Source organism: Pelophylax lessonae, assembly GCF_965119305.1.
Source record: "Pelophylax lessonae genome assembly, chromosome: 11".
In the NCBI taxonomy this organism is placed as follows: domain Eukaryota; kingdom Metazoa; phylum Chordata; class Amphibia; order Anura; family Ranidae; genus Pelophylax; species Pelophylax lessonae.
Genome location: NC_138778.1, coordinates 1,378,966 through 1,398,613, shown reverse-complemented (window position 1 = coordinate 1,398,613; position 19,648 = coordinate 1,378,966). Strand labels below are relative to the sequence as shown.

Here is a 19,648-nt window from a genome sequence, read left to right as displayed (position 1 = left end):
TTTGTAAAATAAACTAATGAAACTTTGTAAATTAAACTTTTAGATAAGACTTGGTAGAGGAAACTTTGAAAACAAATGACACAAATGTGTCAACAGATGATTTATTTCGGGTGTGAAAAGGTCAAATGGTTAAAAAAAAGCACAAACAAGCCCCGCCCTCGCTGGCTTCCAAAGCAACATTTTAACTGTCGCTTCTTCCGCCTCCTCCTCATAACAATGGAGATCTCCGGCTTGACAGACAGACTCAGCTGCTCGATCTGCCTGAACATCTTCAACATTCCGGTAACACTGAATTGTGGACACAACTTCTGCCGGGCGTGCATTGCTCAGGCACTGGAGGCACAGGATGCATCTGGCGTGTACTCCTGTCCAGAGTGCCGAGCGGAGTTTCAGGACTGCCCGGCGCTGCAACCCAACAGCAACCTCCAAAACATAGTGGAGATGTTCTACTCTAAGCAGCCGGAATCGCAGGGATTCGCTGTTCTATGCACGCTCTGCGTGAATTCTCCTGCACCTGCGTTGAAAACGTGTCTGCGCTGCGAATGTTCTTTGTGCCACGACCACCTGAAAGTCCATGCCAAATCAGACGAGCATATCTTAATCGATCCCACCGCCTCCCTGGAGGATCGAAAATGCTCCTTCCACAAAAAAAAACTGATGCTTTATTGTTACGATGATGCAAAATGTATCTGTGTCAGCTGCTGCCCTGCTGAGCACAAGGTGACGCTGATTGAAGAAGCATCTGAGAAGAAGAAGGGAAAGCTGAGGAGGCTTCTAGATGTACTGGACTCCAAGGAGGAGGACATTGATGGTCAAATCTGGAATTATAAGGAGAACATTCGAGAAAAGAAACAAAAGGTCCTCGACTTAGCAGACAAGACAACCGCTCTGTTTAGAAACATCAGGAGGCAACTGGAAGATCTGGAGAAACGAGTCCTGGCGGAGATCTTTGGAGGGGATGAGGAGATTTCCCAGGATATCTCTGGCCTGATAAAGTCTCTGGAAGTCAAGAAGGAAGAGCTGTCCAGGAAGAGACAAAACATCGAGGAGCTGTGCAAAATGGCGGACCCAATAGCGTTCTTGCAGGATCAGAAGTTGGACTTTTTCATTCCCGAGGAATGGGATAAAAGTTTCCTAAATAGACATGGTAACCAGCTTCTCGGCACAGGAGACCTGGATGAAGGTCTGATCCTGGAGACCATCCACTCAGGACTATGGGACATTGAGAGTGATCTTTTCTCTAGGATCTCCGTCCTTGAAGCTTCAGACATATTCCTGGATGTGAATACAGCAGCAGGCAATATAGCCGTGTCACAGGACAGAAAAACGGTTTCCTTGTCCCAGACAGACCAGTACTATCCAGAATCCCCGGAGCGGTTTGAGGACGGCCAAGTTTTAAGCTGCAGGAGTTTCTCCTTGGGACGGCACTACTGGGAAGTGGAGACCAGTCAACTGGGGAACTGGATGATGGGCCTGGCGTATGCTTCCATAGACAGGCATGGGGACCATTCATGGCTAGGAGAAAATGCCAATTCCTGGTGTCTTACCAAATATCATAATCAGTACTCCATGATACACGACGGAGAAGAGTTCTTCATACCCCACCAGAGCCTGGGCCGGAGATTCAGGATCTATCTGGATTACGAAGCCGGACGGCTGTCCTTTTATGAGCTGGGGGACCAAATCAGACACTTGCACACTTTTGCCACCATCTTTACAGGGCCCCTCCATGCTGCATTTGGTGTTCTAGAGGACAAAGAGGACTGCTGGCTGAGAATCAGAAGTTAGGACGTTTCCGATGATGGCTTGGTGTGACAAAATGTGAAAGTGACAAAATCCTAGCCAGCACTGACAGGGGTGGACTGCATGGGGGCCTTATGGGACTTAAGAGACTATCTATGCTAGATGGGTGTCGGGACCCCTCTTAGCGTCACATAGACCTGGATACTCTCTTCTATCTACCTGCAATTGATAGACAGCTGGGGGGAGGAGGGGCTAGTATTGCACAGAAACCCCTTGGTGAATACCTGTGCCAATGAACATTGTGTGTCATTTTCATTCACTGCACCTTAACCTTTCATTCACTGCACCTTAACCTTTCATTCACTGCACCTTAACCTTTCAACTCTTATCTTTCATTGTCTTTATATGTCGATCAATATAAAATAATGTCATGAAAATTTATATATATATGTGTGTGTAAATAAAATTTTAGTTACATTTATTATATTACAAATATATAATAAAATATATATGGGGTAAAACGTATTTTCAATGGCTGACAGAACTAAGATTAGCAACAAGACAAAATAGAGAAGAGGTACAGTATTTAGTGCATATAATATATACAGTATATAATATGTGTGTGTATATATATATAATTTTAACTACATTATTTTATTATATATATTCTTATATTAAAAATATATAATATAATATAACATATATGGGGTAAAATGTATTTTCAATGGCTGACTGAACTATATATAATATATATATATATATAAATATACTATATTACATTTAGTTTCATATATTTATATATATATATATATATATATATTTTTTTTAATAACAATCTGTTATTACATATATTATTATATTACAAATATATGATATGTATATACAGTATTAGTGTAATAATATATATAACAAAATAATGTAATTTAGGAAAAAATATAACACTATAATAATATTTTAATATATATATATGTATTAATATATAAATATAAATATATATATATATATGTATACACACAGTAAATAATGTCGTATGTATTGTTAGGGACTTTCTGCAGAGCTGATCTTATATATAACACATCAATGTAACGCTGCGACTCCCTTGGCCTGGGGCTTATGGGTGTATCGAGGGGTAAATAAAGATTTATTTGCATACATTCTGTGTGGTTTTTAGGTTATTGCGATATTTATGTTCTGGGTGTTCGGATTTCGGGGCAGGTAAAAAAAATGCCGACCAACCACATTACAAATGAATTCTTTTTCTGCACTCTCAGTTCCGGCATTGCAGGCGGCCGTCCCTCTTCGCAGCAATATTTCCCGCGTTATTAGAATTCTATCCCTCTGAATCGGATTCATTTTAATATTTGGAGGTCTATTTATAGATTGATAAACCCCAAAAGCAACAAAACATGCGCGGATTTTGAAGCAGGAGGAGGCAATGTAGGAGGATTGCACAATCGTTGTGTTTTTATGCGCCTTTTTGAGTCGCACGCAGAGAGAAGCTCCTTCACCCCAATGGGAAGTCCTACGCGTGGAAATGTCGCTCCTGCACCTCTCTGAGCATTAAGTTTCTTTTTCACCAATCACAATCCTCGCATGTTTTGTTGCTTTTGGGGTGCCATTAGCAATTAATGGCAATGCAAGTGAGACGCACTTTCACAAAGCGCTATAGCGTGAATGCAACCTCACTTGGGATTCACACATTGTTCCAACTGAATCCTATTTTTTTTTTTAAAAAGTGTGAATCTTGGGTGAAAAGTGGGTGAATCTTGTGGAAAAATGTTCATAGCGCCCCTCCCCCTCCCCCCATGCTTTCTATATAGTTAGCTGGCCATAGATGAGCAGGCATGTGACTGAGAAGATGCGAGGTATACCTGTTTAGATGGGTGGTAGTCTCATTTCTATGGCAGTAGCAGATTCAGCTCCATCACACAAATAAGTTATATTTCTGTTACTACTTCATAAAAGGGAAAAGGTTTTTTTTTGCTAGCAAACTTATATTTAAAGCTTAACATTGTTACATTTTTATAATTCTTTTTAAATGTGAATGCATTAAGTGGCAGAATTAGATCTGGTATCCATCCCGAGAGGAAGAAGCAGGAGGGGGCAATGTAGGACATGTGCTGACAAGAAGCGTGCTGATAGGAGGAGAGAGCAGAGAGATGATCTCATCACTGTGCTGCTTCTCCTTTTACTGTCCAGTGACAAGCTGGAGGCGGGTCCAGGGCAGTCTGATCAGACCAGTTATCCTGTACAAGGAGAGAGAGCAGATCTGTGGGAGGGGCCCAGAAGGATCCACCCATTACAGAAAACGACATGAGGGGTGGACAGCAGTCACTCTGCAAAACGTATATAGTGATAAATAATAAACCGCGCTCAACCAATTAAACGCACATCTTGTTGTGCAAAACAAATTCTAACCCACACTTTAGGTGCAATAATAAAAATTATTAATAAACAATAAAAGAATAAATGGCGTTGGTAAAGTTTTTTATTTTCACAAATGTTTGGAAGGCAGTTATTGGATGTCTCCACACCTCCACCGAGTTAGGACCACCCAGTGTGGACAAACTGCTTACCGGAACAACCAGACCCCTGAATTACAGCCGTAATTCTCAGAATGATGACTCAGGATAAGCTGATAACAAGCAAGCCCAGGTATTGTATATCTTCCAATCAACACCGGCACCATCCACCTTTTAAGTCCTTATGCCCAGAAACCATCCGCTCATGCTCCATATTAGCAGGGATAAGTAGGGAGATAAAGGAAAGCTCTCATGGTGTAGTATATTGAAATGGCGTTTATTAGAACAATACACATATGCGCTAACATTAAAGTCGCTTGCATGGATCAGTAAAAACACAGAGATGCGGTTCCCAGGTTAGGAACGCCGCTTCCGCGTTCCAACTGCGTTCCACCGGGAACCGTAAGTAACATGATTACGATCCTATGTCTCGACGCGTTTCGTCAGTGCGTATGCTGGACTGGCCAAGCATGTCTCCAGACCTAAACCCTATTGAGCATCTGTGGGGCTCCTCAAACAGAAGGTGGAGGAGCGCAAGTTCTCTAACATCCACCAGCTCTGTGATGTCATCATGGGGGAGGGGAAGAGGACTCCAGTGACAACCTGTGAAGCTCTGGTGAACTCCATGCCCAAGAGGGTTAAGGCAGTGCTGGAAAATAATGGCGGCCACACAAAATATTGACACTTTGTGGATAGATAGATAGATAGATAGATAGATAGATAGATAGATAGATAGATAGATAGATAGATAGATAGATAGATAGATAGATAGATAGAAGGGATAGGAAGGATTAGAATTTGTTCTTGATTTAATGAATTATGTCTGATTCTTAGGCTGGCCATACATGGATCGGATTTTGAAAGCATTTTCGGGCCCAATTTGGCAGACTTGTATAAAGTACTCGAAATTTCTACTTGAGTAAAAGTACAAGTGCTCGATCAAAAAATTACTTGAGTAGAAGTGGAAGTGCTCGCAGAAAAAGTTACTTAAGTAGAAGTACTAAAGTATTCAACATTTTTTATACTTAAGTATTGCAAGTAGTTTTTTCAAAAAATTTGCTACTTAAGTACTAAAAGTAAAAAGTACCAGTAGTTTTGAAAAAAAAATTCTACTCAAGTACTGAAAGTAGAAGTACAAGTACTGTGTTATGTAGTTATTAAAGAAAGAAGTCAAAAGTATGAACATCATATTGTTTTTATTATTTCAAATGATTTATTCAAATGATTAACCTGTGTTTGTTAGTAGTTTCTTGATGCACTTTAAGCGCTGTAGCACCATTTATTTGTTTGTTTCATATTTTCTTTTTATTGGAAAGATTTGGTATAGCAGCTTTTATTATACACAGCCTTTATTTTCGTATGCGCTGATTTACAAATGACATTATACACATTTTTTTGAGCTTTATGCAACCTGCCATCTACTGTTCTGGCAGTGGTCATTTTTTTAAAAGTAACGAGTAACTATGCAGCACAAAAAAAAAATACTTGAGTAGAAGTATCGAAATCATCGAAAAAATGTAGTGAAGTAAAAGTAGAAGTAGGAGAAAAAAATTCTACTCTAGGAAAGTACAGATACCGCATTTCGGTACTTAAGTACAGTACTTAAGTAGTTCTACTTCGTTACTATACATCTCTGCAATTTGGACATTGTCACTTAGGGGTGTACTCATTTTTGTTGCCAGAGGTTTAGACATTAATGGCTGTGTGTTGTCACTTAGGGGTGTACTGACTTTTGTTGCCAGTGGTTTAGACATTAATGGCTGTGTTGTCACTAAGGGGTGTACTGACTTTTGTTGACAGTAGTTTAGACATTAATGGCTGTGTGTTGTCACTAAGGGGTGTACTGACTTTTGTTGCCAGCAGTTTAGACATTAACCACTTAAGCCCCGGAAGATTTTACCCCCATTCCGACCAGGGGGTATTTTGCGATTCGGCACTGCGTGACTTTAACGGACAATTGCGCGGTCGTGCGACGCTGTACCTAAACGAATTTGGCGTCCTTTTTTTCCCACAAACAGAGCTTTCTTTTGGTGGTATTTGATCACCTGTGCGATTTTTTGATCACGCGCTATAAACAAAAAAAGAGCGTCAATTTTGCAAAAATAGCAATATTTTTCACATTTTTTTATATGAAATTCCCCAAAAAAAAAATTTAAAAATCAAAATTTTTTTACTTTTTCGGCCAATTTGTTTTATGCTACCTATGTTTGGTAAAAAAAATCTCAAAAAGCGTATTTTGATTGGTTTGCGCAAAAGTTATCGCGTTTACTAACAAAGGGAAAGATTTCTGTCATTTTTGTTGTTTTTTTTTTTAACGTGTAATGGTGGCGATCTGCAATTTTTTTTGCGGTACTGCGACATTGGGGCGGACAGATCGGACCCTTGACTGACATTTTTGACACTTTTGGGGTTACCAGTGACATTTCTACAGTAATCAGTGCTATATATATGCAATGTTACTGTAAAAATACACTGGTAGTGAAGGGGTTAACTTTATTTGGGAGGGAGGGGCTGTGTGTATCCCTAGGGGCGTGCTTTCTACTGTGATTGGCTGGGGCTTGAGCTGTATGGACACTGATCAACGGATCTACATACTAGATCCGAGTGATCAGTATCCTAACAGCAAGGAGAATGACAGGCAGCTTGTTTACACAAGCTGCCTGACATTCTCCCTCTCCCCCGCCGATCGCCGAGTGACCGGCGGACATCGGGTCCGCCGGTCACACGCGCGGGGGGGTCCGTGACCACGCGGGAGCGGGAGCGCGCCTCCGGGGGTGCGCGCTCGCTCCCTAGACCCTCACAAGCTAGTGACGTAGCCCTACGTCACTTTGCCTGTGAGGGGCTGACTGCCGACGTAGATCGGCGTTAGGCAGTCGGCAAGTGGTTAATGGCTGTGTGTTGAGTTATTTTGAGGGGACAGTAAATTTACACTGTTATACAAGCTGTACACTCACTACTTTACATTGTAGCAAAGTCTCATTTCTTCAGTGTTGTCACATGAAAAGATAGAATGTGAGGGGTGTACTTACTTTTGTCAGATACTGTGTACTGTATCCTTTATGCTATTATTGAATTGTCTGCAGTTCATATGCTTTGTTTCCAACAGAAAGCATGAAGCAGACTTTGCATTGTTCTTATGGCACTTCTTGATGTTCGGAGAATGTTCTAGCCGGTTCACACTACCGCGACCATAAAGTGGCCCCATGAAGGCGACTGTTCACACTATTACGACTTGCCAGGCGACTTGGTCAGCCTGGCAAGTCGCGCACCGTCGGGTCCATTGAGTAGTACAGGACCGGTTGTAATAGGAGCGACACAAGTCGCTTCGACTTAGAAAAAGGGTCCTGTACTACTTTGGGGCGACCTGGAGGCGACTTGCATAGACATTCATTTTATGAAGTCCGTGAAAGTCGCGCCGAAGTCGCGGTGCACGCGACTTCACAGGTCGCCCCCTAAGTCAGAGCGACCTAATGTGAACGGGGGCTAGCGCGACTTTAGAACGACTTTGAAGAGACTTTTGAAGAGACTTAAATGATAGGCGACTTTGTCTGTGGGGAATGCCTGGCTAATCTTCTTCTTCCTTGAAAGTCTGATCACAGTCGCTTGAAAATAGATAAGGATCCGACTCCCATTGAAGTCTATGTGCACAAGTCGGATAGAGGTCGCCTTGAAGTAGTAGAGGAACCTTTTCTGAAGTCGGAGTGACTTCAGTAGTGCATATTAGGGCTCTCATTCATTGATATAGGTGTGCGCAGCCTATGTGCACCTCAAATCTTAAACACACATGCATGCGTGTGTCTACATGTATATGGCCCCGGTCCATTCATCTCCCTGCTGGCACAATGAAAGAGAAGTGCTTTAGCACTTCTCTTATGGCTGAGCTGGTAAGAGTGAGATCTTTCCCATCTCCCCACCCGCACACAGAGCGATAATGCTAATGTGCACTACGTGATTAGGGTGTGCCCAGGCACACTCGGCACACCCTGTGCGCATGCCTATGTTCATTTACATTGAATTTGTAATGACAAGGGACTTGGAGAGACTTGAAGGCAAGTCGCGTCCCAAGTCGGAGTAGTGTGAACCGACTCTAACAGCCCATTCACACTGCCGCGACAGGATTTTGTGGGGCGACCTGTGAAGTCGCGGTGCACAGCGTGCACCGCGACCTTGGCGCGACTTGCACAGACTTCATATAATTGAAGTCAATGCAAGTCGCCTCCAGGTCGCCCCAAAGTAGTACAGGACCCTTTTTCTAAGTCGGAGCGACTTGTGTCGCTCCTATTAGAACGGGTCCTGTGCTAATCTATGGCAGGCGACCTACCGCAACTTGTCAGGCGACCAAGTCACCTAACAAGTCGCACTAGTGTGAATGGACCTTTAGGCTAAGTTCACATGTAGGTGGTTTGGGGAGTTTTTCTGCTCTAGGATCAGCTCAAAAAACGCTCAACAAGACAAATCCTATTCATTTCAATGGCCTCCGTTCACATCTGAGCGTTTTGACGTTTTAAGCAAAACGCCCAACGCTCAAAAAAGTACATGAGCTTCTTATTTGAGCAGATTACAGGCGTTTTTATTTTTTTCCATTGGTCACTTGTCAACCTAAAAACGCCTGCACAAAAACGCCTGTAAAAACGCCTAAAAAACGTCTGTAAATAGCAACGCCAAGATGTGAGGCTTTGTGTTTATTTCTATAGATAACATTGTATTGTATCGTGCAAAAATATTTGTAGCGCTATCAGAAAAAAATATATATCCTTCAAATGATTAGTGAAAAAATTGGGAACTCATAAGTGCAATATCACCATAATAGATAAATTGATTAATAAAAAAAATACACGGTATAAATCAAAATAAGTCCACGCAAACGAAGGAAAGTGAACATGTAATCGAAACAGTGTCCAAAAGTGTATAAAACACAATATAAATATAGTGCTGAAGAGTCTTCAAGGAACTACAGGTCCCAGCAGGTAAGTCCAACATCCACAGAACCAGGGGTAGGATGAAAGGAAGAAGCCACAACCGTGCAGGATCACCAAAAAATCAAAATACCCCTGTTTCCCCGAAAATAAGCCCTACCCCGAAAATAAGCCCTAGTAAAATCCTTGATCTCAGCCCCTCCCTCTGCAGTATTCAGAGAGGGAATGAATAAGCATTGGACAGAATGTCATAATGCTGATTTCTGAGCTGAGATGGGGAGAGAACTTTTTTTAACACTTTATTGTTTTATTCTCGGCTTTTTAGTACATAGAGAGGGTTAAATGACGCAGCACAAGCACTGTGCTGTCTATCATGCTTTAAAGGATCAGGATATTTATTTTAGGGTTACAATCATTTGAAGATAGTCTTTGTACATACGGTAAATAAGACATCCCCTGAAAATAAGCCCTGGTGTGGTTTTTGAAGCCAAAATTAATATAAGACCCGGTCTTATTTTTGGGGAAACACGGTAGCCGCTTACCAAAATGAATGGGTCACCCAAATTAGTGGATAGACCACTACAAGCTTGATGGTAATACAATGGAAATCCACCAGGTGTCACTTCACCAATTTAGACGATTCACAATCAGCAATCGATAAGATATGAGAGATGATAACAGGGACATCGTGTGACTCCGTAAAAGCTATAGGTTTATTTAAAATCATATGATAAAACACTCACATTTGGGAAGACATCATAAAGCATGTAATATAACAAGGATACAAATGCAGCGGCGTCTCCAAGCACACTAACATCGAAAAGCCGGCTAGTGGGGGCGTGGTCACGTCTGATACCACCTGACCAGTTTCGTCATACATTTGACGTCTTCAGGGGCGTGGTCCCTGTCAATTGTATTGTATCACCATCATTATTATCAGAGCTTTGATAGAATATCTGATTATAGGAACAGATAAGATGATAGATTTATGATTTCAGGAGGGGAAGACAGAACCGCCTTCTATTTATTTCAATATATTTTTGTCTTTCCACTAAAATTCAGATTTTTTTCCTGAAAATAAACATTTGATAAACAGAGACATAAAAAAATTCAACTGTAACAATGTTATTCTCCGGGGTCTCTGCTTTCGGGTTGACCGTATGCAAAAAAATGGAAAATAAAATGGGGCGGTAGAGGAGCGGTTCAGCAGAATCTTTGGTAAGCGATGGAATGGGGGGCTGGGAAATGTTTTTCCTATTACAGAACCTGGAGGATGAATCTCATCAGATTCTCGGTGACTCCTCTGAACCCCAATCCAAAGTGGTTCCAATTATTCAAGGAGTGGAAGAGTCGGTAGAGCTGATGCCGGACCTCAAAGCCAGGAGCCCGGGGAAGTCTCCTGTGATAGGCTGAGTAAAACTTCTCACACTGAGCCCCAAATATCTCCCCGATAGACAAATCCCATTCAGAATGACCATAGAAGGAACCGGGATCAAAGAGAAGAGCTCCGCCCTCATCCTCTGCCGCATTCCCTTCCCAGAAATCTCCATGGAGGAGCGATGGGACAATTACTGCGTCTGTAAAAGCATTCTGAACTTTCACCTGAAAAGAGAGAAAATGTTACAGAGGAAGGAGCAGAGTCCTCCAGCAGTGCAGAGTATTTCAGGAGAGGAGAGTTATAGAGGAAGGAGCAGAGTCCTCCAGCAGTGCAGAGTATTTCAGGAGAGGAGAGTTATAGAGGAAGGAGCAGAGTCCTCCAGCAGTGCAGAGTATTTCAGGAGAGGAGAGTTATAGAGGAAGGAGCAGAGTTCTCCAGCAGTGCAGAGTATTTCAGGAGAGGAGAGTTAGAGGAAGGAGCAGAGTCCTCCAGCAGTGCAGAGTATTTCAGTATACACTGACCTGCAGCTCTGACCAGAGTCCCAGCACTGTGCGGTCTCCGTAGTCCTCCTCTATTCGGCTGATCTGAGGCTGAAGACGCTGAGAGGTGAAGAAAGTCGCCCAGTCCTCTCGCCATTCATTGATCTGAGGAGAAAGCAGCCATACAAAGGGGTGAACAATGCGAGGATTTCTTTATTTTCGGTATTTTTTTAGGGCCATCCCTGGATGAAGTGAAGATGGAACCACCAGGGATACAAATCCACTTTGTATTCACCAAATTCCATTCCAAGCCCAGCTATTACCTTGTAAAGTAGCAGTGACATCATCACTGTGCTGTACATAGCCTGTGCAGAGAGAAGAGCTGTGGGAGGGGCCCAGAAGGCTCCACCCACTACAGAAAACTACAGGAGGGGTGGAGACAAGACCAGTCACCCTGTACAAGGAGAGAGAACAGCAGTGGGCGGTCTTTATTACAGGAAGTCTCTGCACAGATCTGGAAAAAACACACAAATCACCCAGAGATTCCAGAAGACACACGAGGATCAGATTTAGACAATAATTACGTATCCTGCAGTTTGGCTTTAACCACTTTACAACCGGAGGATTTTGCTGTCTTCCGTCCAGGCCACTTTTTGCGATTCTGCGCTGTGCGACTTCAACTGACAATTGCGCGGTCGTGCAACGCCGTACCCAAACGAAATTTACGTCCTTTTTCTCCCACAAACAGAGCTTTCTTTTGGTGGTATTTGATCACCTGTGCGATTTTTACTTTTTGCGCTATAAACAAAAAAAGAGCGTTTATTTTGAAAAAATAACAATATTTTTCACATTTTTTTATATGAAATTCCCCCCAAAAAAGATGTAAAAACCAATTTTTTTAAAAGTTTTTTGCCAATTTGTTTTATGCTACATATGTTTGGTAAAAAAAATCGCAATAAGCGTATTTTGATTGGTTTGCGCAAAAGTTATTGCGTTTACTAACAAAGGGAAAGATTTCTGTCATTTTTGGTGTTTTTTTTTTAACGCGTAATGGCGGCGATCTGCGATTTTTTTTGCGGGACTGCGACATTGCGGCGGACAGACCGGACCCCTGACTGACATTTTTGACACTTTTGGGGGTACCAGTGACATTACTGCAGTAATCAGTGCTATATATATGCACTGTTACTGTAAAAATGACACTGGCAGGGAAGGGGTTAATTTTATTGGAGAGGGAGGGGTTAATGTATGCCTGGTGCTTACTGACGTGTAGGGGGGGAGGTGACTGTGTGATTCATGGACAGATCGGATGTCCAGCTATGCTGAACAGTCCGATCTGTCACTATGGAGATCCGCCCGCTGTGTTTACACACAGCGGGCGGATCTCCAGACTCGATCCCCGACGATCGGGTAAGAGCAGCGGCGATCGCCGCTGCTCCTCCCCTGGCCCGACTCCCGCTGTGAATGAAAACAGCGGGAGCGAGCCTCCGGCGGCGCGCAAGCGCCGCCCAGAAGGGGAGGAGTCCAGTCACGTTAATACTACGTGACTGGACGGGAACGAGCCACACTGCCGCAGTACTATTACCGTAAGCGGTAGTAAAGTGGTTAAATACTGTCTGTGTTGCTTTTGAGGAGATTTCCCTTCCCTTCCTGTTCTGACAGGGGGGTCACCTGGACAGGAAGCAAAGGGGAATCTCCGTCATGGGGACACAGAAATAAATAAAAAATGAAAGTATAAAAAATTACCTGCTAGAAATCCAGTGAGCTCCCAACTTCCTGTGATCATCTGACTACAGGGGGGCAGTGGCATCTGGAGGGGGGGGGGGAGGGGGCGGCTGACCCAGGCTATAGCCCTGAGCGAGATCTACGACAGTATGGGGGCCTCCTACCAGCAACAATCTCCCAGCAGCCAGCAACAAAGACCCCTCCCTCAACATTAGACCCCTCCCTCAACATTAGACCCCTCCCTCAACAGTAGATTCCTCCCAGCAATTACGCCCCCCCCTTAGCAATATAAGACCCACAGAGACAATATATCCCTCCCTAAACAATAGTCCCCCAGCAACAATAGATCTCCCTGCAGCCAGCATTTTTGGACCCCCTCCCTCAACATTAGATCCCTCCAAGCTAATAATTGACCCCCCTGGAAACAATAGATCCCTCCTTCAACAATAGATTCCCCCACCCAGCAAGCAGCATTGAATCCCCCAGCAAGCAGCACCAATGGACCCCTCAGCACACCCTAGCACCCCTTGCCATTTCATACTGTACATCCAGTGCTGGAGGTGCGGAAATGCGTTCCCCCTCCCGCGTTCCCACTGAAAAAAAAAAAGCCCTGCCCACATGTAACAGAGTCCCCCCATCCCCCATCACAGCCTCTGACCTGGGGAATGTATCCACAACACGTGGTGGTATGAAAGCCGAACCTCTCCACCGGCTGCGGGTCCCTGGAACATTTCCCTGAAGGAGGAATACAAAGAAGAAATAACGCTGGAGGCGGGATCTGAACAATACTTTGTTTTTGCCTTATTTTAGTGATGTCATCACTGGGTCGCTGTGCTTCTCTATGCAATGCAGGCAGATCATGGCTGGTGGGAGGGGCCAGCAGGGGGCGGTACATAGCTTTCTGAAAACACACAACCCCACCTAAGTACTCCTCTCAAGGGATGTCAGCCTTGATGCAAGCAGTGGGCTGGATCTTGGGAGGAGCTATGCAAATATAAAAATGCCTCAATGGGTGGGTATCAGTCTGGAGGGGTGGGCCCACATGTAACTCTGAGCCTCCATGACTGAAAGAAATGAAACACATTAAATAAAGGTGTGGGGGGGGGCAGTCAGGATAGGGAGGAAAGGGTTAGATGATGGTGGATGCCCTCCAGCCAGGAAATGAGGAGGGCTCTGCCTGACCCAGGAACACCGCCTCTGCTGCCTGGGCCTGAGACTATTTATATGCTCTCCCTCCACCTACTGGGCACACCTCCCCAGAAATCGGCTGGAGTGCCATAAATATTCAGGCTGCCTGTTCTTCTGTTCCCCCCAATAAACTTCCAGAAACCTCTAGAAGATGGGGGGAGGGGAGCAGCCTGTGAAGCACTGAGCACCCCGAAATAATCCACCCCCGCTCCACGGAGTACAGAGGAGCCAAACTAAATTACCGAGCGGCCCGCCCTCAACTAGGAGAGAGCCTCATAATGAAACCTCCAAATCTAGAAAGGGAAACCTTCTTACCGATCGTCCCGCTCTGTTTCTGCATCATCTTCAGCAATCTGTGGTTGTGAAGGTGCAAATCCGCCAACTCCTCCCCCAACTTCTCCGCAAATCTAAGAGGAAAAACAACAATTTAATTCCTCCAAAGAACTCCCAGCGGAACTTCTGAGGCTCATTCACACATCAGCTTCAAAGTCTATATCTGGGCAACAAACATACACATAGAGCTGTGCTCCTTATCACACGATTATCTATGAATAGCACTTCCTGTCTCTGGGGAGTTGGGTTGAAAATCCCAGAAAGAGGAAGAAGAGAGAGGAGAGAGAACGAGGAGAGAAAGAGGGGAGAGAGGAGAAGAGGGGAGAGAGGAGAGAGAGAAGAGAGTGGGAGAGAGAGGAGAGGGGAGAGAGAGGAGAGAGAGGAGAGTGGGAGAGAGAGGAGAGGGGAGAGAGAGGGAGAGATGAAAGAGGGGAGAGAGGAGAGAGAGGAGAGAGAGGGAGCGGAGAAAGAGGGGAGAGAGGAGAGGTGAGAGAGAGGGAATAGAGAGGGGAGAGGAGAGGGGGGAAAGAGAGAGGAGAGGGGGGAGAGAGAGGATAGAGAGAGGAGAGGGGAGAGAGAGAGGAGAGAGGGAGAGAGAGGAGAGGAGAGGGAGAGGAGAAAGAGGGGAGAGAGAGGAGAGGGGGGGGAGAGGGAGAGAGATGAGAGGAGAAAGGGAGAGAGAGGAGAGGTGGGAGAGAGGGAATAGAGACAGGGGGGAGAGAAAGAGAGGACAGCGGGTAGAGAGAAGAGAGAGAGGGGAGAGAGAGAGGAGAGGGGGTCAGAGGGGAGAGAGAGGAGAGGGGAGAGAGAGAGGAGAGAGATTTAGGAGAGGGGTGAGAGAGCGGAGAGGGGAGAGCGAGGAGAAAGAGATTGAGGAGAGGGGTGAGAGAGTGGAGAGAGTGAGAGAGGGGGAGAGAGGAGAGGAAAGAAGAGAGTGAGGGAGAGAAAGGGGAGAGAGGGGTGAGAGGAGAAAGAGAGGGAGAAGAGAGAGAGGGGCAAAGAAGAGAGAGAGGGGGAGAGGAGAGCGAGGGAGAGGAGAGCGAGGGAGCAAGGAGAGAAAGAAAGAAAGAAAGAGAGAGGAGAGAGAGAGTGAGAAGAGAGAGAGAGTGAGAAGAGAGAGAGAGAGAAGTCAAAGGAAGAGCGGTTGCTGAATCCTGACCAGAAGCAGGGATTATTAGGAAAGTGCTCCTATGTTTAATAGTTTACTATTGTTGCCCACAGCTTGTGGCTATATATATAATGTAACTTTCTAAAGACTGGTGATAGAAGTGTCTTTATTAATAACTATATATATATACCCGGGTGTATATGCAGAATTCCACCAGGACTCCTATCGGGACCTATGCTGATAATACCTATATAAACCTTGTATTATTTCTGTACTGATTATGGTTAGTGGTATATGCTGGTTGCAGTAGTTCCTCTGCTCCCAGTTACTTTGATTAGATGACTTATTCATTTCTCAGGAAGGGAATCCCCTCTCCTGTTTGTGCATTTAAAGTGCTTTTGGCAGAGACGAAACTAGAACCTTCAGGGCCCCGGTGCAAGAAACCATGAAAGCCCCCCTCCATCCAGGGGGCCCTTTCCATTGGTCTCCAGGGTCCTTTGCTCCTGTTGTGGGGCCCTTTCCCTTCCACCCCTAATTCAGCTAATACTCCGCCTACAGACAAAAAAGTGTCCCTTAACATTTTTGGAGAATGTTGGCAACTATCTCAGCCTTGCGCTGGATCTTCAGTGGTGCCGACATCACTATTCACAAATATCAAAGCCTAATAAATATCTATCAATACCTAAATATCAATAAAAAATCTATAATGGTAAGTGACCACTTTGGTCTTATGACCGGACGATGCTTACCGGCTTATCGGTTTCATCTCAATGTGTTTCATAACAAGGAGAGCACCCCCTGCTGGCAGCTCTGTTAATGCTATGGGTTCTGGCACTCGTACAGCGCATGTTTTCCGGATCTCCTCCAAGCTGGCCACTTCCCCACTGAACATAGTCCAGGCCTGAAAAAGACAAAGCAGAGAAAATAACAGAAATGTCTTTGAAAGGAAGTCTCTAGTAGTGATGGGCGGATCAATTCCCCCCCCCCCCCCCCGGTTCCCTTCGCACCAGAACATCAGAACAGGGAAAAGTTCTTATGAACATGCAAACTCTATTAAAGTAAATGGGAAACGAACATGAAAAATCAAAAGTTCACATTTAAAAGGTTTATAAGTAAATTATTGCCATAAAAAGTGTATGGGGGTGCGGGTACTGCCCTGGGGAGGGAGGGGGGGACATGTATCAATGCAAAAAAAGTTTTTAAAACAATAATTTTTACAGGAGCAGTGATTTTAATAATAAAATAATCATTTTAATAAAGTGAAACAAAAATGAAAAATTCCTTTAAATATTGTGCCTGGGGGGTCCCCTTTGTCTGCCTGTAAAGTGGGGCATCAGTACGATGTATGGAGCCTGCTGCAGCAAAACTGACATTTCTAAAGGAACAAATGTCATCTAAACTTGCTCACGGCTGTAATGTATTGTCGACTCCCGGCAATACAGATAAAAAAACATTACAAAAACGATGTAGGGTCCCCCGTCCCAGTCCATACCAGGCTTTTTGGGTCTAGTATGGATTTTAAGGGGAACCCCACACCAAAATTTAAAAAAATAAATGGTGTGGGGTTTCCCCCAAAATCTATACCAGACCCTTATCTGAGCATGCAGCCTGGCAGGCCAGGATAGGGGGGGAAGAGCGAGCACCCCGCCCCCTCCTGAACCATACCAGGCCACTTGCCCTCAACATGGGGAGGATGCTTTGGGGTGCCCCCAAAACGGCGTGGGGTCCCCCCAAAATCTATACCAGACCCTTATCTGAGCATGCAGACTAGCAGGCCAGGATGGGGGGGGACGAGCGAGCACCCCCCCCCCTCCTGAACCATACCAGGCCCCTTGCCCTGAACATAAGGGTTACAAGGGAACATGTTGATGAGGACAAGGGCCTCTTCCCAACAACCCTGGGCTCTGGTTGTGGGGGTCTGCGGGTGGGGGGCTTATCGGAATCTGGAAGCCCCTTTTAACAAGAGGGCCCCCAGATCCCGCCCCCCCCCCCCCCATGTCAATGGGTGTCAGGTACATTATACCCCTACCCATTCACCAATAAAGTGTAAAAAAAAGTAAAAACCACAGAAAAGTTTTTGGAAAGTCCTTTATTAAAAACAAAAAAAAAAAATTCGTCCCCCGATGTAAATCCATCGTCAATCACAACGCTCGCTATAATGCAGACAAGGCAAGTGAGTTTAATTACCCCCTTATCAGCCCCAGAACCTGTGTAATCAATGTGTGTCCTGGTTTAAAGGGATGAGGTGGTAACCCTAGGTGAGATACAACCTCTATAAAGGACTGTAGCTCGGGTTAGATCTGTGAAGTATTGCCTATAAGCCTGTCCTTCACCCTTGTGCGGAACTCTATTTCATGACAAGCCTGTGGTCTGCAGGGACTGTGCTTTACCCGTGTGCGGGACTCTATTTCAACCTAAGCCTATCGTATTTCTGTTTGCTTTGCCTTAAAGCTGGATAAAAGCACATTTTACTTTTACTGGACTGTCTCTGAGCCGGCTGTACATCCCTCTGATCCCTTACAAGAGCAACTCCACTTTTTTAAGAAAATAAAATTCCTCTCTCTGTGATTAATGTTCAGACTTCTACTTTTTGTTCCGGTGAAGAAATAACAGTTTATATCACTATATACTTTTCAGACACATTTTACATGGGGGTCGTCTAGTTCATTATAATCCCCTGCTGCACTTTCAGTGTTCTAATGAGAAAGGTTGCAGGGTCTGCATCCCTTTAGAAGCATTTAAGCCTTGAGAAGTATCTCACCAAAACTAAAATTTATATTGCAGGGGATGCCTCAAATCTAACCTGTAAGCCAATCACACAAGCAACAAATAACATTTCTGGAGGGGGGGGGGACAGAACTCCTCCAAGTTGCCATTTTGCATTGAATTTTACGATTACAGCGGTGGCAGATTGTAAAGGAGAGGTTTAAAATAACATTAAATTATAGCTTGGCATGTGTAGCAATTGTGTATTATTTTGCTACTTTTTAATATTTAATATTGTTATTATTATTGTTTTATTTATTATATTATTCTTTTTATTATTCATTTTATTATTATTAATAATGATATTTTATTACTTGATATTTTATTTATTTTTTTCATGACAGTGGAGCTATTTTGCTACTTTTTAATATTTAATATTATTATATTATTATTATTATTATTATTATTATTATTATTATTATTATTATTATTATTATTATTATTATTGTTTTATTTTTTATATTATTATTATTTTTATTATTAATAATAATAATAATATTATTATTATTTATATTTTATTTATTTTTTTCATGACAGTGGAGCTTCCTTTAAATTAAGAGATGTTGAAATCACTAAATGTAACCAATTAGCCTTTTTCTTTTCTTTTCTTGCAACATTAGGGGCAAATCATGAGTGTTCCAGTACCCTCATAAAACGTTTATCAGAAGCCTTCTCTTCTACCAGGACAGGAGCAGTGCAGGGAACCTCAATTTACCTGATGGAAGCTAATTTTTTTTTTTTCCTTCAGCTATGACATGGCGGCGGGGGAAATTGAGCCTAAGTGCTAAAATTAAAATGTAAGCCAATATCATCAAAAGAGATTAAGGAGACAAAATACACAGACAAAAATTATAACCTGTGGCCTGCGATTTATCTTCACAAATATCTTCCCCCGATCCGTATCGAAGTTCTGGGTTTGGCTTATACACCCTCCCGGGACGTGTCCCAGGGGCCTGACCTCCGAGGTTCTCAGAACTTTCTTCAGCTGATCCTCCATTTCTTCAAACCTCTCGACTCCTCCATCCAGTATAAACATTTCTGGAGATGGCGGCGGGTCAATCTGGCATCCTGCACCAAACAGATCCATTTCTCACTCCAAAAATAAATTCTGGACTTACTGGCTCAACAATTTATTGCAATGTGAGTTTGTTGTCTAGTAACCTGGAGACTGACAAGAGAAGAGAAAGTAAAAGATGGAGAGACAGGGAGGTCCATTGTTGTACCCCAACAATGATCAGGTATTGCGGAGGCTAAAGAAAGAAAAGAGAAGAGAAGCTCATATAATGGAAGAAGGAGGGAAAGCTGATAAAGAAAAAGAGAGAATGAGAAAAGACTAAAATCATTTGTTGGCATCCACCTCTTGAAGAGTTTCTATAATGATCCCCAAGATAAGCAGGGCTAGAGATCCGCTAGGGCGGTCCTTAAAATCCCCACCTCGCCTTATTGGCTTAAAGGCTAAATTTACCTTTTTTAGAATATAGCCTGTGCAG

At 43.7% G+C, this 19,648-nt stretch overlaps 2 protein-coding genes across 2 annotated transcripts; one reads left to right on the top strand and one right to left on the bottom strand.

Moving 5' to 3' along the window:
- Positions 1 to 216: 216 nt before the first annotated feature.
- Positions 217 to 1,843, top strand: LOC309566976 (E3 ubiquitin/ISG15 ligase TRIM25-like; the record flags this gene model as incomplete). Its single annotated transcript, XM_082272296.1, has 1 exon — positions 217 to 1,843. One exon carries the CDS (start codon positions 217 to 219, stop codon positions 1,786 to 1,788), a length of 1,572 nt encoding a protein of 523 aa, XP_082128422.1. The 3' UTR covers positions 1,789 to 1,843.
- Positions 1,844 to 10,438: 8,595 nt separating this feature from the next.
- On the bottom strand, positions 10,439 to 19,169 carry LOC309566975 (ketosamine-3-kinase-like; the record flags this gene model as incomplete). The annotated part of the gene is made up of 6 exons (XM_082272295.1): positions 19,015 to 19,169; positions 16,142 to 16,293; positions 14,267 to 14,358; positions 13,422 to 13,498; positions 11,081 to 11,203; positions 10,439 to 10,783 (listed from the first exon to the last, which is right to left on the bottom strand). Exons 1-6 carry the CDS (start codon positions 19,153 to 19,155, stop codon positions 10,439 to 10,441), a joined length of 930 nt encoding a protein of 309 aa, XP_082128421.1. The 5' UTR covers positions 19,156 to 19,169.
- Positions 19,170 to 19,648: the final 479 nt, after the last annotated feature.